We start from the raw sequence: 22644 nt of genomic DNA, 5'->3' as shown, positions 1-22644 counted from the left end.
TAAGGTAGGCGCTGGCACAGGCCACATGCGAGAGCTGTTGAAACGATGCGAGCTCACCGGGAGCACACGCGCATATCTGATGTTGGATTCGCCACGAAGAGATGATAATTTCAAATTCCGTGAATGAAACTAGAATTAAAAAGAGAAGTGAAAAAGTGCTACAAAGTAATGTAATTCACACTGTTATTATATGCAAAAACATATCCAATGGCCTAAGAACAATAAAATACACGATTTGTGATTCTTAACTTGAATATTGAATGGGGCATCTATGCTCTACATTCCCCTATCCCTCAACCTCCTGTATTTCCCCGCATCCTTAACACTCGCCTTGATCTTACCCAACGCAACCTCCCAATCCGCCCCTCCAATCTTCAACTCATCCTCCATGGTCGCCTGTCCCTGTGCTACCATGTTCATCTCCCTCTTCAACGCTGCCACCGCAGCAGCTTGATGTAAGTTACCCAAATCCGCTCCACTGTAGCCATTGCACCTCTCATCTCTCGCTACTGGGCCTAGTGCCTCAATTTCTTGTGCGCTGGCAAGTGGCAATGCTTTTCTATAGAGAGCCTTAAGGATTTCCACACGTTCGTCAGGAGTTGGAAGATCGACGAAAACTGATGTTCCGAGACGACCTGGACGAAGCATAGCGGGATCAATCATGTCAGGTCGATTGGTGGCGCCTACAACGTAAATTCCAGCTCTATTGCTTAGACCATCAAGCTCAGTGAGGAGGGTATTGACGACTTTGCTACTAGCTTCTGATAAAGAGTCTTCACGTTTGGGAACCAATGCGTCCAATTCATCAAAGAAGAGAATGCATGGTACGGATGATCTAGCGCGCTCAAAAACTTGTCTAACAGCCCTCTCAGATTCTCCAACATATTTATTGAGAAGTTCAGGACCTTTGATGGAAATAAAATTGGCCTTAGATTCGTTGGCCACAGCCTTAGCAAGAAGGGTTTTACCACATCCAGGTGGTCCCCAAAGTAATACTCCTGTTGGAGCTGTGATACCAACTCGAGCAAAAGATTCTGGTCGTTTGATTGGTTCGACAATGGCCATTTCGAGTTGCTCTCGTACCTCGTGCAAAGCACCGACATGAGCCCATGTTGTATCTGGAATTGTTGCAAACCCCTCTCGTTTAGCCGATGGCTGAACTTTGGGTATAGCTGCAAGAAAATCGGTATATTTGATAGAAAAATCACCGTCGGGAGCTGAGCCTCCAGCATTTGCGACGAGAGACCTCAGAACGAGAAGAGCTTCGGAAGTGCTATCCTTCAATATCGGAGTGTCAAGCTCCATGGATGTGGCACTTCGTAATGGAGTATCAAGCTCCATGGTAGAGGCAGTTCGTTGTTTCAAAGCTTCCATCATACGCTTCATCGCTTCTGTACCTGCAACAGACACAACGTCATTCAAATCAGCACCCACAAATCCAGGAGTCATCTTTGCCAAAGCATGAAAGTTGAAGTCATCAGTCAAGACGAGCTTCTGGGTAAGAGCACGAAGAATCTTCTCTCGAGCAGCTTCATTTGGAACCCCCAAATTAATTTCCTTGTTGAAACGGCCCGCTCTTCGAAGAGCCGGGTCAAGACTGTCAGGTCGATTCGTGGCAGCAATTATAATGACAGGTTTACCACCAGTTTTCTCCAAAGCCATGTCATCCATGGATGTGAGCATTTGGGCAACAATTCTTTTTTCCATCTCCCTCTGAGCACTTTCACGTTTTCCCATGATGACATCAATCTCATCGATGAAAACAAGACATGGTGCCATACGTTTTGCCTCGTCGAAAACATCCCTAATTTTCTTTTCTGATTCTCCAGACATTCCAGCCACTAAAGATGGCGCAGATATTGGTATGAATGATACTCCTATTTCTGCAGCAAAGGCGTTTGCGATCATCGTTTTACCACAACCGGGTGGCCCATGGAGAAGAACTCCTCGAGGCGGTTGAATTCCCGTCCTGATATATGTTTCTGGATATAGCATTGGCATCGCTACAAGCTCGTTCAATTCCTCAATAACATTATCCACTCCTCCAAGATTCTCCAACGAGATGTCCGTCGGCGGTGCCCTATCCACATCTTTTTTAACTTCTCGTTCTGCTTTCCGACGTTTCGATTTTGGTTCCCCGTTTGCTTGTCGATCTGATTTCATTGGTGATTCAACTTCCCCATTGCCGAGAGGGTTGGTCTGAAGTTGAGCCATAGGAGTAGTAGCTCCACTCGCAGAAGGCGTACCGTTCAGAGAGTTCATTGTAGGTAATGTTGCTGGTTTTCCCCAACCTTTGGTGATACTTTTATTCATTATGTTGTGTTCCTGAAAGACAAGTCAGTATATCACTTCAACAGCTTGCGACTTATATACTTTTAGCGGTGGTGCCGCCTCCTCCAATCCTTCAAAATCCCCGTCTACGGAATCACTATCATCTTGTTCTTCCTTCAACACCAACAGCACTCTATCAATTGAATCTTCCAGCAATTTTTTTGATCTTCTTTTTAGACTTGAATTCGAATTTTTGATACTATCATAGACAATAGAGATTGTGAGACGCTTTGGTCCTTTCTGGCTCTGTGCCTGTTCATCTGCCAATTTCCTTACAATTTGATATATCTGCATAAACTTTTAGTAAACAAGCTGCAATTCGAGTTCATGTTTGCGCCGTGAGCAATCCATACCTCCTTGTCCAGTCCTTGACTCAAACTTGGCCTTCCGCCTCTAGGAATCATAGTGAACCTTCCAAACAACCTCGAGTAACGTGCACCCAAAGTTATTCGAATTCCCAAGTGGCATGAATGTTTGAAAATAAAAAAAAATGTTGACCTCTCCCAAAAACGGTAAGTCCCGCGCGGAATAATGCTTATCGCTTATCAGCGCCGACCGCCATGACGCCGTTTCCAAGCATTCAAGTTCTGGAGCAGAACACTACGGAATGCATCCCTCTAACACTGAGCAAGTAGTTTCAACAAACTAACGATGGGGAATACACCCAGCACTCATAAGATATCCGCTCAGGATAAGTGAGGAGCTTTTCAGTCACTCTCCAAGCCTGCATTCACTGACTCATTGACTCCAGAGCTATCCTGGACATGAAGAACCAGCGGGACAAGCTTCACCAATATCAACGACGTATAACCGTACTCACCGACCGCGAAACCGCTATCGCAAAAGAAATGTTGGCAAAAGGAGATAAAAAACGAGCTCTCCTAGCACTGCGACGTAAAAAATATCAAGAATCTTTGCTCGCAAAGACGGATGCGCAACTCGAGCAACTGGAGAAATTGACTAGTAGTGTGGAGTTTGCGCTGGTACAAAAAGATGTTGTATACGGTTTACAACAAGGTACAAACGTGCTGAACCAGATACATAAGGAGATGGGAGGGTTAGATCATGTGGAAAAGTTGATGGGAGAGACGGCGGACGCAATTGCTTATCAACAGGCAAGCACTATTTCGTGTTATGAGTGGCTATCTTACTGACTTAAACTCTAGGAGGTGAGCGATATGCTGGGAGGGATGATGTCAAACCAGGATGAAGATGAGGTAGAGGATGAATTGGCTGCTTTGGAAGCAGAAGTTACAGGTGTTCCGCTACCCGAGGTTCCTACAGCGGGATTACCATTGAAAGATTCCTTGCTTGATGTGCCGAGATCAGAACTTTCGAGTAAAGACAGGGCAAAAGCAAGGCAACGTGAGCGAGAGGAACAACAGGTTGCAATGTTGGCATAGGAGTTATACTTTATTGTTGGGCATTTAAAGGAGTTATGTGGGCATTGGTTGGATACCCGAATCATACTTTCACACTCTTTAAAATCATCAGATGCATATATGAATTCAGTAATTACTGGGGACTGACTGGGAAGAAAGTCATACAATTGCGGTTGTGTGTGTATATATATTATAGATTGTACTCATCCCTTAGGACATAAGTACTGATACCGATTAAAACAGGCTTTCCTGAAACAACTCGGCGTTGCCACCAAGTTCGAAAACAGACTTTCCATATGACACTCTGTGACGCCGTTTTAATGCAAATAATCTTTGTCCCTTAATGCGATTTCCATGCTCCACGCTCATGCAAGTAGATCCACGCAGCCAGGGGCGCAAAACAATGGCACCATGTACACCTTCCATCCAGATACAAACCCTATCATTCACCGATGAATAAATGAATCGTGCGCCAGTTACTCCCAATGCAAGACACATGTGAATCCTTATTACGGAAAAAAGCTGCAGGAGCCTCAAACAGGAGCCTCAAAAGCTCGACTGTCCCTCCTTCAAGGCACCTCATCTCCCGAAAATTACCCCAAAACTAATCCAACACAATTACTTGACGCCCAGGGTGCATAACCCGAGGATTTGTCTGGTAATGAGGGTCTGGCGGCACCGAAACACGCATGGTATTCGAGATATGTCGCTCAATAGTATACGGATCACGTCTCTCGTAGTATACTGGTGGACCAGATCTATCACCAGATCTTCTAAGGTAAAGAAAGTTAGCAACTCCTACGTCACTCTTGGTTACTCGAGCCCACTCACTCTACCCTATCTAAATATCGTACGGGAGATCTTGATTGAACAGGACGCATGACTGTGAATGACCTAGCTGCTTGATCTAGCGACTCGCCTTGACGATGAATGTTCGGAGCAAATCTCTGATAAGAAACAGGACCATCTTGTGGCCGAGAAAGGGGGGATTCAAGTCCAGATTGAGAGAAACGCTGAATGAAAGCTTGGTCTGCAGGACCATCCACAATTTGAGGATGAGAAATTCTTCTGGGGTCATGCATATCAGGTGACGCTGGTCTTTGAAGATAATACCTCTGACCAGGTTCAACTTGTTCTCGTCGTACAAATTGATCACGATTAGCGACTCTCATACTATCATTAGCCACTCGCTGAGGATTGTAAGTCTCATCAGAATTGGTCAAATAAGGACGTCGCGCAGCAATCTCTCGTCTCGAGTAAGATACAGGTTGCTGGTAAGAGAGCCTCTCATCTTCTCGCCTGGATAGACTTGAATGCATCTCATATGGTCTGGAATCAGGCGCATCATAAATAGGCACTCGTTCTGAAAGTATAGGTCGTGAAGATGCTAATGGCAAGTGTTGTGACAAACCTTCAGTGTATCTGGGTAATGCAACGGAACGCCTGTCTGCATCCCCGTAAGAGAAATTTGGGGCGATTTGGACATTCTGCACCCTGGAAGGATAAGGCCTGAATCGCCCATGATCATCTTCAATCACACGACGGCGCTTAGAGTATGGGCTATCATCATTGTCATCATCATCATCAATGAGAATGACTTCTCGGGGCCTAGGTGTCAATCTACTCCCTTCAACCACGTGTCTTGGATACGACTCTTGATGGTGACCCAAGTCGCGAACAGTACCTCGATCCAAACGAGGTGAAACATTTATACTATCATTTTGGGTTTCAATGGATAAAGCAAGCAAGTCTTGGAATCCAGACCTATTTGGGGAAGCTCTGACAACTCCTTGGGATCTTGGCACTCTGCTCACTTGTGGGGCAGTATCAAACTGTGGAGGTTGAAAAGCTGGGCGGTCATGCAGGGGTCTAACTGTTACCTCATTCCTGCGAAGCAACGTCCTTGAAGGTGCCCGCTCCTGTTGGTAGTAATGGTGAATCTGTAAATATTAGTCATGAAGCTTTCTTCTACCTCTCTCCTCCAAACTGGACCTACTTGTTGTTCAGGCGGAACACTATGCCGAGGTTCTGTGTCACGATAGATATACTCCAACTCCGTATGAGGACGTGATGCAGCGATAGGTGCTTGTCTTCGAGGCATCTCTTGGTATTTTGGTGCATCATTAGGTTGGGTGGGTCTCATACTTGCCTCATATCCTTGTATACTTCGCCCGTTAGATTCAAGAACGTTATTTTGACCTCGATTGACAGCCTCATCCCATGCAGCTTGGTATCGCTTGAAGCGAGGCTGGGGTTTTCTGAGTCCTTCATTTTGCCTTGCTCTAGATCGTGTATGAGAAGAAATAGAGTCCGAGGGGCCAGCAACATTCGCGTAGGAATCTTGCTCAGCCATCAAAGGTTGCCGCCTCTGTGGACCATCTTGAAGGGCCAGAGCAGCAGAGCCGATGGATGTCTCTCCCTCTTCCGAGGATTCATCTGAATCATCGTCTTCATCAGATTCGTCATCTTCATCGTCGGAATCAGTAATAATGACAACTTCTCGTAAGATCTCATCCATTTGATCACGCCCAGTTTCCTCGTCTCCTCGCCATTTGACAAGGACATCTAAACACACAGGCTCAACTACCTTTCGTGCATTTATCCAACTGGTTTCCTTGAGTAGCTTGTCATATCTAGTGTGTGTATGACGGATGTGAGCAAGAACAGCGAGCTGAACTCGACGTGCCAAGGGAAGGTCGGCTTGTAGGCCTACCGTAGGTTCTCCATGAAATTTGACACCTTTCTGGAAAGCATGCTCTATAATCCTCTGTCGATCAGTATTAGGGATTCTTGGAAAAAGATCGCGTATTGCAGCGTCCGCTTGTTTGTTTATCTCGTCTTGGGATTCTGGTATTGGCTCAATCAATCCATGGGTCGTGTTCGAAATAACGGTGTCGCCGACAGCTTTGCGCGCTTCGTCCACGATGACTTCTCGGAAATGATATCCAGTTCGAAATACATGCTCGGAAATTTTCGAGTTGTCTTCTTTCGAGCGCTGTAAAAGATATGGAGTCAGTAGGTGTAGCCTTGCGTTCAACACAAACAGGCCTGTCGGTCAATCTTACCGAAACAATAAAGATCATAGCATTTTGTTCTCGCGATAATTCTTTGCAAGCATTCGTCAAAGTCGGATCTCCAATAGGGACATAGGTGAATCCTGGTGGAGGATGGGGATCATTTGTGACCTGATCGTAAGTCAACATGGTAAAAAAACATTGCAAAACTAAATACCTGAAACTCCAACTTCTTCTTCTTTTCTGTATTCTCCGCAAATTCGAAATACGATTGATACTTAGAACTATGCTTGGGAAGATCTAACTTGGCAATCAAATGATCTGGGGCAGGCTCTGCCCAATCTTGTGCAGTATATGATTTCTTCTCTTTCTTCCGACGTTCCAGTTTTTTAGCACGGCGGTCTTCCTTACCAGCTCGAGCCGATAGACTCTTTTGAGCCTTTTTGGCCTTTGAAGCTTCTCGGGCAGCTTCCGCTTTCGGATTCTTGAGGACTCCTTTTGCCAGGAGGGCTTTTCTTCTTTTACCCACCATATCGAGTACTATCCTCGACTTACCATAAGAATCTTATGACCTATTGAAAGAAAGAGATTAGTGCGCAAAAGCGCTGATAAACAGGCACGATAACAACTCTCTCAAAGTGAAATCAGCAGCTTATGCTAGGCTGATAAGAAAATAGAGAATCACGATACGTCCTAACAATATATCCAGTGTTCTGGTGTTAGAAAATGGGAAAGGTTGTTTGCGTGTTGTTTTCAATGAAAATGATTGAGATGGAAGAATGAAAGTCTTATGTGTCGCAAACTTTGGAGAAAGAGCAAACGGTCCTCGGGGTGGGCAGCGTACAGTAGGTAATCGCAATCTTAGCGCGCGTGTGAAGCGAATGGCAGGTCCCGCAGAATTTTGCCGCGGGGCAATTGAGGTTGATTTGACACGACAATTACATCGATTATTTTACTTCTGCTGTATGTATGGATCACGTTGAGACCGTATATTTGTATGAGTCTATAAGTGAATATATTGATGGAATTGTCTTGATATTATCATGGCAGAGTATTTACTTGAAATGTTAATATAATAGACCAACACAGCATTTCAGTCAGCATTCGGCGGTAATGAATGTTCTTCTCCTTGAATACTTATTACTAAAAGTGAAGACCGGTCATATTTGAGTTACTTCAAATCACGTCGTAATATAAAATTCTCGCTGAAGCTCTTACTCAACATGGAAGAAACTACAAGAGTTCGTATGTAACTTGCATGTGTAAGGTCACAGATATGCTGACCAAAGCATAGGTACTTATGGGAAGTGCCCAAAACAGTACTCATGTATTCTAAATTCAGCCTCTTCACGAGTGTGGATTCGAGGCTTGCTATGCATTATCTCTCAGAACATTGTTAGAATCCAGACAACAATGGGTGTGCCGATTTGCGGGGTGATGTTCTATTTGTGTAAAATATCGTTTATGTTTTGGAAGAGAGAATTGTTCTAGTACAATGCAAGTAGGACAACAGCCATCTGCTCTTGTTACTGCACCAGGCAGCAGCGAAATAGAGTCAGTGGCTGCAACTGGAGCATCAGCCGCTCCGAAAGGCAAAGCTATGTGCTTGTGATAAGCTTTGTTCAAACAACATTTGGCGAGGCTCAACGGCTCAGAAGGAAGGAGTCTGTAACTAACGGTAAGCCTGTGGTGGAGTCTCTCTCCAGATCAAATTGCGTCAGATCACATTCGGCGAAAGAATTCTTTATTATTACTTTGGTTTCAACATCTTTCTCTGCCACAATCTCTCATTCCAAGCTTTGCTTCATGGAACTCGTGCTCAGTAATAAACCCTTCCTGTAAGATCTCAAGATCACCATTTCACACGCGGAGTTTCTCCATTATATTTGAAAGATCCATATCAAAATGAACGCACCAGGGTACAATAGGAACATGGCAAGAAATACTTATGTAGAGATATCTTAATCATTAACTGTCTAGTAGCTTGATGAGTATCCCTGACGAATTGAAAGAAAGCTTCAACCACAAAGTTTACTATTTCAACTGGATCTTCTGTCATTGATTCAGGTGAGCGGTACAAATCGTGCCTTGAGGGAAAGGCAGATCTAAATTGAATTGCTTTAATCCGTCATTGAATGCTACGTGTTCCCATCATAGGTTTTTGATGCATGCGAAGGGACAAACACAACTAGTTCCAGAGAAATTAAGGCATGATTTTTTGACCCAATGTTCTTCAATTTTCAACAATCATGTTTCATGAACAATCAACCGCGAACAGATACCCACTCTCGCTGTAGAATATGAAGGCAACTTCGTAGGATAGGGCACTGTCGTATAAGAGAATTCTTGATAGAAGACTTTGAAAATTGGAAATTCCTTCTTGAGACTCACTTGCAATGTCTATTATAGATACAATCGCTCGCTAGAAACCCCGCAAGACGGGCAAAATCGCCATGGGTTCCATTTTCGTAACGGAAAATACCTCGTCCGCAATTTCATAGCCCTTCTATGGGCCAAGATGATGCAGCATTGGACGGACTTCCTTCTGGTATCTGGACATATACAGTTCCTGCCATGGAAATATGCGGCGTAAACTCTTGCTACTGTGGCGTAGTTTTAAACTCCACATACTCAACAGCATATCTTCAGTATATCCATCCCATTCTCCCCCCCCCCCTCCCCCCCCCCCCTCCCCAGTTCTCACCAATATATACACACTTCCCATTCAGCAACAATCTATCTTCTGCACTATCCACAATCCATGAAATAGAAGAAATGCACAAAGCAGTCCGGATTCGCGGCCGCCTTTCAAATGTACATCCATACCATTATCGTGAAACTCACCCGATTCTCCTATAACCCTAAACCACTATCTGTAATCCCTTCCAACACTCAACATCTGGACCTACCAAATAACAAGACATTCAGCCCACAAAACCACAAAACCACAAAACAGCCGCAGAATGTCAAGAATGTATCGGCAGCGGGGAGACAGTAATTATTGATTTGAGCTCCCACTTCATATCTAACCAGAACCCCCGTATCTCTCTCTCTTAAAGTATCTATACATCGCCCTAGAAAAGCATGAAAAGCCATCCGACCGCTTCACAAAAGGTAGACCATGATCCCAAGGGACAACTTAATGGAAATACCACAAACGCATTGGATAACACACAAGATAAAAATTCCATCGAAACCATCGAGCACCTGGAACTCTCTCCATCGAGTCCCTTCTATCTCTTACCAATACTGAGTGTCTTTGTGCACACCACGGAGGTACAAATGCGTAAATGGACATCAACAGGCTCACCAGGCTCACCAGTCCATCTTCTGACCCCTCCCACAATGCCCGTTACTATACATACAGCACATGCATCCGACAAGCGAAAGCGAAATAGGGGAAAGAAGGACGGAGAAATCGATTTAAATGATAGAGAATTCAGATGACTCCTTACACAAAGGTCGACCCCACCCAAAGAGATTAACTGCAGCTGTGAGTGGTTTGAATTTACACTTCTTTCCATTTAACTACGTACATCTACAGTTTCAAGTCAAATTCCTTATATTCATTATTAACTACCAATCTAAGACTCAGCGAATGCATAACCTTCATTCAATCTCCTACTATTGCCATCCATTTATTTAGCAAACCTTGCTCGTTTCGAGTGCCTTCATATCAAACTTGAACTTCAGATAATTCTCCTTATTCCATGCAGACTTGACCTTAGCCTTTATGCTCCCTGAAAACTCCATTTCCTTAATGCTTGTGCATCGCCAAATTGCCATACAAAAAGAGGATATTTACAAAAGACTATACCTCCATCTCCAGATACTCCATCAATCTGGAATTGCATTTACATTTTTCTTGATGACTATACCTTGTTAGTCATGTAGGTATTGAGTCGATTGAATTTACTTACATTCAAATACTGAGAAAAAAATTGAATTTACAACGCACGATCTGCCCATGGACACACCCAAGCCTCGGTACATTTTCTTGTCGAAAAATCTAATTTTTGGTGCCTTTTGAACGGTCTCGCCTTTGCAGCAAGTCAGGCAATTTCGCTGATAAATGCTTTTAGCAGAGTCGATTGGGTACTATTCATCGTTAGTTGCTTGGCTGACTTCACACGGATATGTTTCTTTCACGCACGATCAATGCCCAGCTCGCGACGCCGCAGAACCCGCCAGCGACAACGACAGCAAAGGGACTCGTTGAGCCTTTCGACCCTGTATAAGTTGTCAAGAGTTGCTTACAACTTTCGTAAGTCATAAAGTAAATAGCAGTTCCTAGTGTATCCCGAACTGTATACGACGAGATTAGTCTGTGCCAGCAATCTTGGATTGGAGAATTGTCTCACGAAGGTGAAGGTTAAATCCAGAATAAAGGCCTGACACCCCACGATTCTTCACAATGTTCATAGCGGTTTTAAATGTTCCCTTGTCTTTATAGCTTGCTGCAGTCGCATTCTGTATAGCAGAATTTCTCACAGGATCAGAAAGGCTCGTTTGCCGTTTAGTAGCCATCAACACTGATACTTGAGCACTAAGCTTCGTCAACTCGAAGGGACCTAAATATTGTTAGAAATGTAAAAAAACAGTAATCAACTTAATCGATCCACCCACAAGCTACAAGCGTTATAAACGATCCAGCTGTGGCGCCAGCAGCTCCGAAACAGGCAATAGTTGAAAAGGTAGGATATGTTCCAAATGTATTGATGTGCACCAATGGATCAAAGTCAAAATTTCTCTTGAACCAAGCTGCGTATGTGTACTTTGAACGCTGATAGACCGAGAAAGATATTGTTCGGACCAGAGTTACTGAAGCTAAAGGTGCCGCAACACCACGAAAGAATCCTCGTAGTTTTTCCGTTTGATATGTCCGTCGGACACAATCCGTAAAGTTGTTATATTTGTATGTCTGCATTCGCGTTTTTACTGAGTCCAATGGAAACTACAAGCAATTAGCGGTTGCATTGAACACATGGCACGGAGAGACTTACTGCGCAGAAGGTAGAACAGATGCTGCTGACAGACGCAGCAACTTCTGTTCGATATTGTTTCAGCCATTTCTTCTGTGCCTTCGATCTTTCTTGATGAAGAAGTAGCAGTTGTTGTTGGTTGATCATATCATGTTGACCAGGCTTAACAGGCATAATGGAAGGTATTGTTCGTAGCGAGCGCTGGAAGACAGTGGTCAATCGACCAGAGTCCTCAACGCGATCGCGATAAGGGCGAATGCCAATGATCGTCCATGAGTCTTCTGTCGATTATAAAATCGAGCGGAAGAATTCACCTGCAAAATGTGGCAGCCGAAAGAAGATGGATAGTCTGGGGAAAGTGAATTATTGCGAGAAGGCGGGGTTGAGAGATATATAATATATGGAGAATCGAGATACGGGTAGTGCGAAAGGAGGATGAGAGCCAACCAGAGGCGTCACAATGATTTGGCTTAGGAATCGATACTCAAGGACTTTCGTTCCAGTTACGTAGGCTTGGAAGTTGGTTTGGATTTGACGCAAATCATTTCTTCATTGGAGAAGTCAATGTCAGTTTACCACCAGATCTCATGTTTTTGGAACTAATTCGCTAAAAGCGGTCTCCACTTTGTGCAGCTTGTCCGTACAATACCATACAATCTACGTACGATACGGAGTATCTAGGTACCGGTAGTCCTCTTCATGAGCACGATGAGCTTTTGAACAAAATCACCTACCACTTAAGTATTTGAGTACTTACTTCTCCAATACTACCTAGGGAGGTAACTATATCCAAAGAGGAAATCTATCACGATGGGCGTTTGCTTTCGAACAAAGAATCAACCCCCACTTGACTTGACGTATCATGTAATTCAAAGGAAAAGGGAACAAGAATGTAATGATGCATTGCAGCAAGGCCAGTTTAGATTGGGATCATTGGATTTGGATAAGCCCCGCAGTGATACCATTACCTTTCGATAAGGGGAAGGACACACGAGAGACAAAGTCCACCACCTGGGCGTTCATGGGCGTGCAGAGACGTTGACGACAGGGGGACATACACCAGCCACTCTAAGAAGAGTAGGTATGAACAATTGGAAGTATTCATCATATTATTAGAGTCATGGTTATGGTTAAACACAGCACTTCGGTAGCTATCGGCTGAAATAGGGCGGCATCGAGTACTTAACCTCGGATACCACCAGGCTATTCATGATAGTCATCTGAAATGATCTCATCAATATCATTCGTCCTACACTATCGCTATAAGATAAGTCTGTGAGGCTGTAAGTAAGCCCTTGCCAACACTCCTTAAATATAGCTTGCGGACTTGATCTCCAAGTACAATCCCCCAACCATCGGTGACATCAGGCAGTCATGGTATGGCCGTCGTCTACCATACGACCGACTGAGCCATGCGCTGATTATACTGTCGACACTCCCAATATCATTTATAGCTCTTGGTTATCGAGTGTTGAGGTATCCATTATGGCAACCATCCACCAGCCTCTACTTGCTGAGCGGCATTGAGATTTAGACTTTGGCTAAACGTACTGTATTCCGCAAAGGGATTCGTTCTAGAAACTGCTTTAGGATGATGTTAAGCGTGGAGTCATAAAGTCGATAAATTGCTTTTCTCTCTGGTACTTGTGATGCCCTTAACGTAAACACAGTCCCATACTTTCGTTAAGCATTTCGATAGTTTTGTCGTAATGTGCCATGCTATTTTTCCTTAAATGTATCTGCATGGGGTGTCTTTCCTTGAGTTGCCTGCAAGAGGATCAGAATTGCAAGATCGATATCCGTATCTATACATTGAAGGAATATTTACGCTTTCCATTGAATCCCACGCTCGTACTTTACCCTCAATAGATTCTTGACCAATTTGTGCTCAAGGCCAGTTTCTTTCGCCGCAAGGTTCAGAAATTTGATAGTATTGTCGATTCGTCCTTGATCAAAAGTTTTCGGATTTCCCTTGCGAAACTCGTCCCTCAGCATATTTCTTCCCAGGTATCGTGCTGGCTTCGCATATTGTACAGCATGTAACAGAGCTCGGTAGAGACCTCGATAGGCGTATATATAATTCTTCTGTGTAGGTGACATAATCGTTGGAATGATCTTTTTGCGCAGGCGGTTTGGCTTTTGGCTTTTGTCTTTTGTTTGGCGCAATTCACAATTCACAATAAAATAAATTGATACCGGTACATCTGAAACTCCGATCGCATGTGAGAATCTTACGGGGCATGTTTCGGATGGTTCCGAGTAGCGCGTCATCGGCCTTGCCCCCAAAGTTAGACTAGACAATCTGATAATCTGATTCTATCCAAATTTGGACATTAAATATTGACTTATTCTTGACTTTCCGAACTCGCTATAAACAAAATTACAAAATAGTTTCATACGACCAGCGAATGTCACTAAATGACCTCTCTTGTTTCCGAGTTTTTGATTAATCCAGTTCTGAGACAGGCCAGACGGTTTTCACGATCCGATCCTGTTCGTGCCCACGACTCGAATGATACATTAAACACGCATCTCGTCCCAGGAAGCAGCAATAATGAGATTGACGAGACCGTCATAGAAGATGCGACGGCAATGGAGCCAACTATGAATCTGCCGGATACGAGAGAGTTTGTAGGCGTCGGTGGCATAACTGGGAGTTCTCCGAATCAAATTTCAACCCATGAAGGAAGTTCGTCGGGCGATATTGAGACCCTTCGACATGATGCCAACCATGACGATACTGATGCGTTGGCAACCTCTCATTCATATTCGAATACAAGTCCAGTTGATAACAACATGACTGATAACGCTTCTTCCAGACTAGCATCCCTGACTCAGGGCAACATCACAGAAGGATCATCTAGCAGTGCCGCTCTCAACGCCGTCAATTTCCCTATGAGTTCTGTCGAAGGTTCATCTCAAGACTCAAGTCAAAATTCCACTCCAGCTTCAATGGGACTTGATACAGGAAGTACTGCTCTTCCTGCGGATGATGGCATGGGTCCTCTTCGACAACGCATCATATATATACAAGCTATGGACATTCCTACAGAACGAAAAGCATTATTGATGCATCAACTTTTGACTCAAAGTTACACTGAAGCTCATGAAATATTTAATGCGAAGAATCTTGTACCAACCACGGCCGCGGACAAAATGATCAGCCAGGAAAGACCTGCGACTCCAAACTCATTGAGCTCTTTTATCTGGCAAATGAATGGTACTTTGGACCAAGCACCGGCAACTGAAATTCATACTTTCCGCCTGTCTCCGGATGACTTGATGAAGACTTATGCACCTCTTGATCCTCCTGAGGTTGACGATGGAAGCGAAGAATCTGAGAATACGGAAGATTCTACGCCCAAGCTCGGATGCAAGCATTACAAGAGGAATGTGAAGCTACAGTGCTCTACGTGCGATCGATGGTATACATGCCGGCTGTGTCATGACGAGGTCGAAGACCATATCTTAATTCGCCATGATACTAAAAATATGCTATGTATGATCTGTGGTTGTGCTCAGCGGGCCGGGGAATTTTGTGTTGAATGTGGAGAGAGGACTGCTTGGTATTATTGTGGGGTGTGTAAGTTGTGGGACAATGACTCCAATAAAAGCATCTATCATTGCAATGATTGTGGAATATGCAGAAAGGGTCGTGGTCTGGGCAAAGATTTCTTTCATTGCAAGGTAAAGTCTACCCTTGCCAAACGATCAATTTACATTCTGCTCACAGTATCATCAGACCTGCGGCGTATGCATGTCTATGTCACTTATGGATGACCACAAATGCATTGAAAGGGTATCTGATTGCGATTGTCCTATTTGTGGAGAGTACATGTTCACATCACCAAAACCCGTTGTGTTCATGATATGTGGTCACAGCATTCACTCAGCTTGTTACATCGAGCACATGCAAACTTCGTACAAGTGCCCGATATGTAGCAAGAGTGTCGTTGGTATGGAAACACAATTTCGGAATCTCGATCGAGCCATTGACAACCAACCCATGCCGCCTCAATTTCAAAATACTTTGGCGATGGTTTCGTGCAACGATTGTTATGCTAAAAGTGCGGTGAAATACCACTGGTTGGGACTAAAATGTGCCATTTGTGATTCATATAATACAGCTCAATTGTCAATCTTGAGTGACCCCGATGTCGAGACTTCGGTCACAGGAGCAGGGGATGGACAGAACGACATGTCAACAGGCCAGGAACAACAAATGTCTTCATCTACACATTTGATACCCGGTGCTCCTAGGAACCGCAGACATTCTTCTCATATACCCTCCTCTTCATCACAAGCAGAATCCGGTCGATTTTCTCCATGTCCCGTACCGTCCCGGCTAGGAAGATCAGTATCGCCTGCTCGAGGAATACACTTGTTCAATAACGAATCAGCGGCTGGGGGCGAAAGTGATGGCTCTGGAGATGAAGATGATTTAGATTTCTGGGGAAGAGACGAACCACGAAGCGGTAGGTTGTTACCAGCGACACAAAACGCAGATGCACAAGATGATGATGATATTGAATATGAAGATGATTCCAGTGACTCGGAATCTGGAAATGATGATGACGAAGACGACGACGGTGAAGAGGAACCTTTTGCCATTTTTGGACACCGTTGACACTTGCATGGATTGGTAATGAAAAAAACTTGCATTTTTGGGCCTTTATTTTAGCGCTACAGCATTGTATGACAAGATTTTGGAGGGAGGGTTGGAAGGCGTACTGGATATTCTTCTGGGCATGGGTAGGCAGGGAAGAAGGTTGATATATGTATACCTTGTAGTTATATGGAGTAGTGAAATTATTGATTCCTCAATCGTTTACCTTGATCAGCTCTTTGATGATCCTCGTTCCTATTGCTTGTGGTGTAACAAGGGCCATTTCTAGGATTTTCAAAGCTTGTCTTGATGCCCATTTGCCATTAATGTCTAGATTACACTTCACCTCCTATAACTTGCAGCTTCCTGAGATTACTTTAGTCTCACCATGCACTCAAACACCTTCATCGCATCACCACTATCTACTGAAGTTTCCACGGTCTTTTCGTCTAGCCTTCATCATTGAGGATCGTGGCTGCAAGTCTGGCTATCAAACCATCTTGGTCGAGAAATCAAGTACTGCCATACCTAAACCACTGTACAAATCCTCCGCGCCCATATACCAAACTCCCAGATTCATGCATTGCATCTCCCGTAACGCCTCGGTATACCCTCGCAAACGCCTTCCATCAAACGCACACAGAAGAAGAGCATGTTGAAAATTCCATAGCATAAGCTCCCTGCCCCAAACCCCTTCCTGATAACTGCACATTCATTCACCATTGCGAACACCCCCCTCGGCAATCTGTCTTCGTACTTCGTCTGCGTCTTTTTTGAGTTCTCTGACTACTGTCTTTTTCGTGAATATTTGTTAGCTTCTCTTCTCGTGGTTTGTGATACTGTTTTACTGTATCGTTCTCAACCATTTCGCTCAGAATATTGCTTCTGGTGTCCCTTCCATCCATCACCCATCCATTTCCTTGTACACTCCCCCTCTACCTCCGGACCCCAATTCCCACAAAAAGAAGCTCTAGAATCCGCCAATAAGAGAAAGACTCACAGCAAGCGCCTCGGGATTAATCCCATTCTCAATAAGACTTATACAAATACTCAAGGTTCCGCGATCGAGCTCTGCATTCTATTACGCGTTAGTATAATTTCCCTCTCTCCATTCTCTTTCCCTTAATCTTCCTCATCCCTTCTATTCCCCATCCCGTCTCTTTCTTGTAGTCCTGTTCCTCTACTCTCCCTTTCCTCCCCCCTCCCACAACAAGAAACGCCGAGTGCCAAAGAAGAACCTACAAGTAGCGTGGAAATCTCATGAAAAACATCGATAACCTGACGAGCCTGTGCCGCACTGGTAGCTTTATCGGGCTTTTGGGATGTGTCTGCCATTTTGGGTTTGTATAATTGTGTTCGTGGTGTCGCGTCTGTTGTTTATTTTTGGGCGGGGGGTTTGGAGATAAGAAAAATTGGGTTTGGGTATGGTGGTGAAGGTATTTGGCTGGATGAAACCGTAATTGTTTGTGTATTACGTAGAATTATGTCGACATCAGACTTCTTATCTTTATTTATGGGTAAAAGCTTAAATTATGAGGAAGTCTAGTGCAAGATGTTAGGAGGATATAGTTTCTAAAATCAAGCGGCGCAAATACTGCTGGAGTAGTCTCATCTGAAAGAATGTAATTCGAGCAACGTCGAAATCAGTACAAAGTAATAATATTCAAAATCAAAAAGTCATTATCATTAGATCACCCCAGATATCAACCTTTTGCAATACCTCCCCGAACTCTACACTCTCCGTCCTCAATTTTTTACAGCTTCGACAAACAGTTCTCTCATACCCTTCAACAATACACGCAAATCACGGGTTTCGTTCAACTTATCCACCACCCTTTCAATCTGCTCTTTTTCCAATTTTGGCTTGCAATACGGAATATCGTAGTCCCTCTTCGAAGTATCAAGCTCAAACCAGGCCTCTCTATCATAATCATTCTCGTCAAAATTCGTGAAAATAAACTTCAACCGATCATTTTGCCCCGCTCCCTCAATCATAAGTCCCAAATTCGAAATCCAGAAGTCGAGTTCTGGAACGTTAAATCGAGCTTGTTTATCGATATATTGAGCATGGGATTTCTGCGCAGCAAGTCGTCCATTTATAGCCTTTTGTGTTTCGGCGATCTGGGCTTTCAATGCTTCACGTGTTGCAAGTTGGGCATCACGTTGAGCGCTCAGTGATGCGATCGCTGCTTGCATTTCGGCGGTTTCGGCGGCCTCTTTCGCGAGGGTTTGTTGATGTGTACTACTCTTCGACGACAAGACTTCAATGTCTCTCTTCTTCATACGTTGATCCTCTAATACATATTAGCTGAATGCGCAGCGCATTGGGCAAATGACTCTCTTTCGTACCAATTAGTTCAGTTACATTCATGCGGAATTGGTTTCTTTCTTCCAACACGCGCTTTCTTCCTTGCTCTATAAAGGCATCGAATTTGACTGTAAACTTTGCCATCCTGTCGCGCAATTCATCGAAGCCAAAATTAATACTTGGAAGTGTATCTGCCATTGACGGCGCATCGGCTGAAGACAAAGGTGGTCGCATCATACTGCTAGACATGCTGGTCGACAGCGAAGGCTCGAACATTGTCGACATTGTATCGTGATAATTAAAATGCTGTGGTATATGAACTGTGATTTGGGAGTCGAAGTGATATAACGATCACTAATAAACTTCGTGGGTTTGATCGAGTGTCAAGGTACGATTTCACAGGTATGGGTGTGGTGGTGATAAGGAATGCAAAAATGTAAAACCAGAAATGGGAACGAAATGTTGATTTCCGATAAGCGGGTTGGCAAGGAAACCAAATATTTTAAGGTCCGGCACTATTTTGCGGTGGAGCCAATCCGACATAATCGCGGTCTCGAAAAAAATGAATAATTTATCATTTAATTTTTACCTGACCAGCCTTTTTTTGCTTTTCACTTTTATGACAGAAATCTAACCCCTTCATTCATTTCACACCTCACTCTTGATTCTCAAAATCGCTTCTCCATAAGTTTGCGAAAATACGATGATTGGAAGGGTTTATTGTGCAAACAGAAGTCCGCGAAAACCAAATGACTGACCACAGGGCAACCGACCTGGTACATGGTCATTTTGGTGAATTCTCCTACGATATTAATGAAGAGCAATGGTCCTTTTCGCAAGATGCTAGCAGAGGTATGTTTGGGACTTTGTTCCAATTGAACACTTACTCACTCGTTTGCGCAGTTCATCGATTTCAGCAACTCCTTCCATCCACACAATGCATTCCTCCCTCGATTCGGGATATACCAGGAAACGGAAAAGTAGGCTCGAAGATTGCTCGAACTCAACAGAGATGGCTCGCAAAGAAGCGGCCCGAAACATTTCCTGGGGGAAGTCTTGCTACAACCTTGTCCAAAGATACCTTTGATGCGACACTGAATCGATTCAAGACGAGTACATTGATGGCAATTGGAGGTGCTGCGGATATCAATCGTACCTCTGGTTCCAAAATCGCATTCATACTAGCGATTCCATGTGGTGAGGCCGGCCATATTCTGAAACTAGTCAAACCTCGCCCAGAGAAACTTGGATGGGAGTCGCAAAATGGGGTCCGACTATCTTACATGAGTGCTACCAATACGGACCAAGGACATTGGTTTGGTGCTGGGGGGACGATTTTACAGATTGCCTCTGTCGACGATGGCAATGAGCTTAGTACCTGGTTCGCTGTTAGACAGGCAGCCATGACGACAATTTTCAGACCTGTATTTCGAAATACCCCCAAACCTTTCATAGCCCCCACTGGGCACATTGCTACATATCCTCCATCCTGTCTAGATCCCAATCCTGTCGCAACTTTAACGTGCCAGCAGTCTGGATCAGAGGAACATGTGGATGTCAATTTTAACCCGTGGTACGCTCGACAGTTTGCAATTGTAGACCGCGCTGGTCAATGGAGTAGTTGGGACATTGAAGGTCGACAAAAGAAACGCTCAGCTTTTGAAATCGTGCCAGGGAAGAAGGGGCATATTTACGACGATTTTGGCGAAGATCCTGCTATTCCGACATACAAATTACCTGGAAACGTTGGCGACTGGCACCGGGTCCTCTGGGCAGGTAGCGTAAGCACTATGATAGTCGCAAATAGAAAACATCTTGCAATTTTTGATACGAAATCTAAGCCAACACGGCTAACCTCTTATTCATTTAATACTTTACTGCTGAAAGATTGGATACTGGACATCAAGCGTAGTATGGTTGATCTTTCACACTTGTTTGTTTTGACTACGACTCGGGTTTTCTGGCTAAAAGTCATACCGACTGGCGAGGATGGCCTGAAGAAGGATTCTGGAATCAAGATTATTCTCTCGCATCGCCACTACAGAACTCCAACCGACGAGACAATGAAATTGACAATGTCTAAGGACGAAAATGGAACGGACTTGACAGTATTTATTTCATCTAGCGAAAACTCACGTTTGAATTCCTACACTTTTTTTATGGATGGGAAAAGCCCAAGGACTTTTGAGGGAGGATTTAGGCTGTCCCCTGGGATAAGCGAGGAAAAGACCCTCAAGGCCGAGAGTATCTCTATACGTTCTGCCTCTTATCTGATACCCAGAGACTTCGCTGAGGGAATGGGATTAGACTTCATGGAAACAGGAGTGAAATTTCACCAGACGTGGATGCTCACGCCAAATCTTGAGCTGGTATCTTCCCTGTGGGCATCTGAGATTCTCGATTCTCAAAGGAAATGGACTTCAAGGCCCATCTTATTTGCGCCGATGCACAAAATTGCGGATAATGCTATCCGCATGACAGCTAGCCGTCTTACAGATGACTTCATTGTTCCTGACGAGGAAGACGAAGATGCCTTAGTGGATCAGATGAACTCCCTAACAACACAAAATGACCAGGTTTCATCAAAAATAAATAAAGCTTCCACAGATCTGCTTCTTAGAATCAACATGCAACCGGTGTTTCAACGAATATTCAACAAGCCAATGTCCAGTGATTCGAACACTGACATGGAAACGGCATTCCGAGATATATCAATTCAAATGCAAAATGGCAAGCAAATGGATAGCATGCCATTGAAAACTTGTCTCGAGCTATCGAATAATGCATCTCCTTCAGGTGACCTCGACGAGGCAGCCAAAACTGTGACTGAGTTTCTGGATTTCATGAATACCTTTGATGAGGGCGAAGAGGAATCATCTTCCAAATTTCGCATCTCAAAATTGATATCTTGTCCCGGAATGACTTTCTCTGAAGATCAAACACCCGATGATGCATGTCCTAATCTACTGCAAATTTATGATCAACTAATCAATGTCTGGGTAACAAACCTCCCTCGCAAGACTCTTGGGCCAGTTCGTTTGGAAAAAGCGAGATCAATACGCAGGATCGCTATGGAAATATGGCTGAGCTCTGTTGGTATTTCGCTACGAAATGAACAATTCGAACCGAGACCTCCACCAACCTTTGAGGATGAAACCTCAATACTTATATCGAAGGATATTGACGAAGTCTCAAGGGCCAGTTCACCTCCATATTTTAGTTCCCAGGTTCATTCCCGAGCAATGGAGAACCCCCAATTCAGCTTGCCCACGCCCACTCCTTCAGTGATATCTGCCCCTGCAGTCGTTCAGGATCCTACAATTTCGCGACTTCGCCAGTATGCTGTTAGTATCGAGCCGAAGATAGAATTTGGTGCGGCAAGAGCCTCACTATTATCCCAATGGCCATCTGTCCCAGGCGCAGACCCAGCCAAATACTCCTGGGAGGAGGTCCAGAGAGCCGCACTTGCGGAAGAGAGTGGGGATGACGATTACCGTAGTCGACGAGAAAACGCTCGGCGTAAACGAAGAGCAGAAAGGTTCTTGAGTCGAGATCGTGCGAATGCAGCCGCATCTTCATCTCAAGCTATGGCTCAACCATTTGGCAGTCAACCAGCTGGTTACAACACTTACAGCTCACAGCCTGTTAATGACTTACCAATGACTCAACCGAGTAAGGGAGCTTTCGGTAGCCGCATGACTGTACTCGCTACTCCTGGAAAGAAAAAGTCTAAGAAGCGTAGGGCAGCAGGTTTTTAGATTAGAAGTTGGAGTATGCTTTTGGACTATTTCGGTGACTTTTACTAGGCTCGAATTTTAGTACAAGGATGCTTGGATTCTGCAATGTGAGATTTGGACACAGTTCAAAGGATCTATCTTGTATTACTTGTGTGATGATTAAAGTAGTTTATGTTAAAGTATCTGTATATAGCTCTCAAGTACGGATGTTTCAATTTAGTTTTAGTACCTGAAGAGCCATAGTAAACTTCTCAACGACTACATGTCACTACCCGTCAACAAGA

At 44.2% G+C, this 22644-nt stretch overlaps 9 protein-coding genes across 9 annotated transcripts; 3 read left to right on the top strand and 6 right to left on the bottom strand.

Moving 5' to 3' along the window:
- Positions 1 to 276: 276 nt before the first annotated feature.
- EAE98_008124 (uncharacterized protein) lies at positions 277 to 2735 on the bottom strand (the record flags this gene model as incomplete). Its single annotated transcript, XM_038955747.1, has 3 exons — positions 277 to 2325; positions 2374 to 2619; positions 2685 to 2735. The coding sequence occupies 3 exons, from the start codon at positions 2733 to 2735 to the stop codon at positions 277 to 279; spliced, it is 2346 nt and encodes a 781-aa protein (XP_038808041.1).
- A 247-nt stretch (positions 2736 to 2982) lies between these two features.
- On the top strand, positions 2983 to 3734 carry EAE98_008123 (uncharacterized protein; the record flags this gene model as incomplete). Its single annotated transcript, XM_038955746.1, has 3 exons — positions 2983 to 3026; positions 3083 to 3446; positions 3498 to 3734. The coding sequence occupies 3 exons, from the start codon at positions 2983 to 2985 to the stop codon at positions 3732 to 3734; spliced, it is 645 nt and encodes a 214-aa protein (XP_038808040.1).
- Positions 3735 to 4317: 583 nt separating this feature from the next.
- Positions 4318 to 7259, bottom strand: EAE98_008122 (uncharacterized protein; the record flags this gene model as incomplete). Its single annotated transcript, XM_038955745.1, has 5 exons — positions 4318 to 4486; positions 4545 to 5653; positions 5710 to 6708; positions 6779 to 6898; positions 6945 to 7259. 5 exons carry the CDS (start codon positions 7257 to 7259, stop codon positions 4318 to 4320), a joined length of 2712 nt encoding a protein of 903 aa, XP_038808039.1.
- A 3305-nt stretch (positions 7260 to 10564) lies between these two features.
- Positions 10565 to 11883, bottom strand: EAE98_008121 (uncharacterized protein; the record flags this gene model as incomplete). The annotated part of the gene is made up of 6 exons (XM_038955744.1): positions 10565 to 10599; positions 10648 to 10825; positions 10881 to 11032; positions 11089 to 11298; positions 11354 to 11681; positions 11731 to 11883. 6 exons carry the CDS (start codon positions 11881 to 11883, stop codon positions 10565 to 10567), a joined length of 1056 nt encoding a protein of 351 aa, XP_038808038.1.
- Positions 11884 to 12720: 837 nt separating this feature from the next.
- Positions 12721 to 13809, bottom strand: EAE98_008120 (uncharacterized protein; the record flags this gene model as incomplete). Its single annotated transcript, XM_038955743.1, has 2 exons — positions 12721 to 13476; positions 13538 to 13809. The coding sequence occupies 2 exons, from the start codon at positions 13807 to 13809 to the stop codon at positions 13365 to 13367; spliced, it is 384 nt and encodes a 127-aa protein (XP_038808037.1). The 3' UTR covers positions 12721 to 13364.
- Positions 13810 to 14127: 318 nt separating this feature from the next.
- Positions 14128 to 16336, top strand: EAE98_008119 (uncharacterized protein; the record flags this gene model as incomplete). Its single annotated transcript, XM_038955742.1, has 2 exons — positions 14128 to 15396; positions 15452 to 16336. The coding sequence occupies 2 exons, from the start codon at positions 14128 to 14130 to the stop codon at positions 16334 to 16336; spliced, it is 2154 nt and encodes a 717-aa protein (XP_038808036.1).
- Positions 16337 to 16608: 272 nt separating this feature from the next.
- On the bottom strand, positions 16609 to 17907 carry EAE98_008118 (uncharacterized protein). The gene is made up of 3 exons (XM_038955741.1): positions 17558 to 17907; positions 17316 to 17393; positions 16609 to 17108 (listed from the first exon to the last, which is right to left on the bottom strand). Exons 1-3 carry the CDS (start codon positions 17648 to 17650, stop codon positions 17028 to 17030), a joined length of 252 nt encoding a protein of 83 aa, XP_038808035.1. The 5' UTR covers positions 17651 to 17907; the 3' UTR covers positions 16609 to 17027.
- A 23-nt stretch (positions 17908 to 17930) lies between these two features.
- EAE98_008117 (uncharacterized protein) lies at positions 17931 to 19045 on the bottom strand. Its single transcript, XM_038955740.1, has 2 exons — positions 18665 to 19045; positions 17931 to 18609 (listed from the first exon to the last, which is right to left on the bottom strand). The coding sequence occupies exons 1-2, from the start codon at positions 18906 to 18908 to the stop codon at positions 18062 to 18064; spliced, it is 792 nt and encodes a 263-aa protein (XP_038808034.1). The 5' UTR covers positions 18909 to 19045; the 3' UTR covers positions 17931 to 18061.
- Positions 19046 to 19372: 327 nt separating this feature from the next.
- EAE98_008116 (uncharacterized protein) lies at positions 19373 to 22381 on the top strand (the record flags this gene model as incomplete). Its single annotated transcript, XM_038955739.1, has 2 exons — positions 19373 to 19475; positions 19527 to 22381. The coding sequence occupies 2 exons, from the start codon at positions 19373 to 19375 to the stop codon at positions 22379 to 22381; spliced, it is 2958 nt and encodes a 985-aa protein (XP_038808033.1).
- Positions 22382 to 22644: the final 263 nt, after the last annotated feature.

This window comes from Botrytis deweyae (assembly GCF_014898535.1).
Source record: "Botrytis deweyae strain B1 chromosome Unknown BDEW_020, whole genome shotgun sequence".
NCBI classification, from domain to species: domain Eukaryota; kingdom Fungi; phylum Ascomycota; class Leotiomycetes; order Helotiales; family Sclerotiniaceae; genus Botrytis; species Botrytis deweyae.
The sequence above is the reverse complement of the archived record's forward strand: the minus strand, read 5'-3'. Positions and strand labels throughout refer to the sequence as shown.

What these genes read in the sequence shown, in the direction of transcription:
- EAE98_008118 (XM_038955741.1), bottom strand. Translation starts at nt 17,650, where the DNA reads ATGGCAGACACATCCCAAAAGCCCGATAAAGCTACCAGTGCGGCACAG. An exon ending in ATGAGATTTCCACGCTACTT is followed by an intron (nt 17,394 to 17,557) that starts GTAGGTTCTTCT and finishes AACGCGTAATAG; the next exon opens with AATGCAGAGCTCGATCGCGG. An exon ending in TTAATCCCGAGGCGCTTGCT is followed by an intron (nt 17,109 to 17,315) that starts GTGAGTCTTTCT and finishes TTCACGAAAAAG; the next exon opens with ACAGTAGTCAGAGAACTCAA.
- EAE98_008117 (XM_038955740.1), bottom strand. Translation starts at nt 18,908, where the DNA reads ATGTCGACAATGTTCGAGCCTTCGCTGTCGACCAGCATGTCTAGCAGT. An exon ending in GAATGTAACTGAACTAATTG is followed by an intron (nt 18,610 to 18,664) that starts GTACGAAAGAGA and finishes AATATGTATTAG; the next exon opens with AGGATCAACGTATGAAGAAG.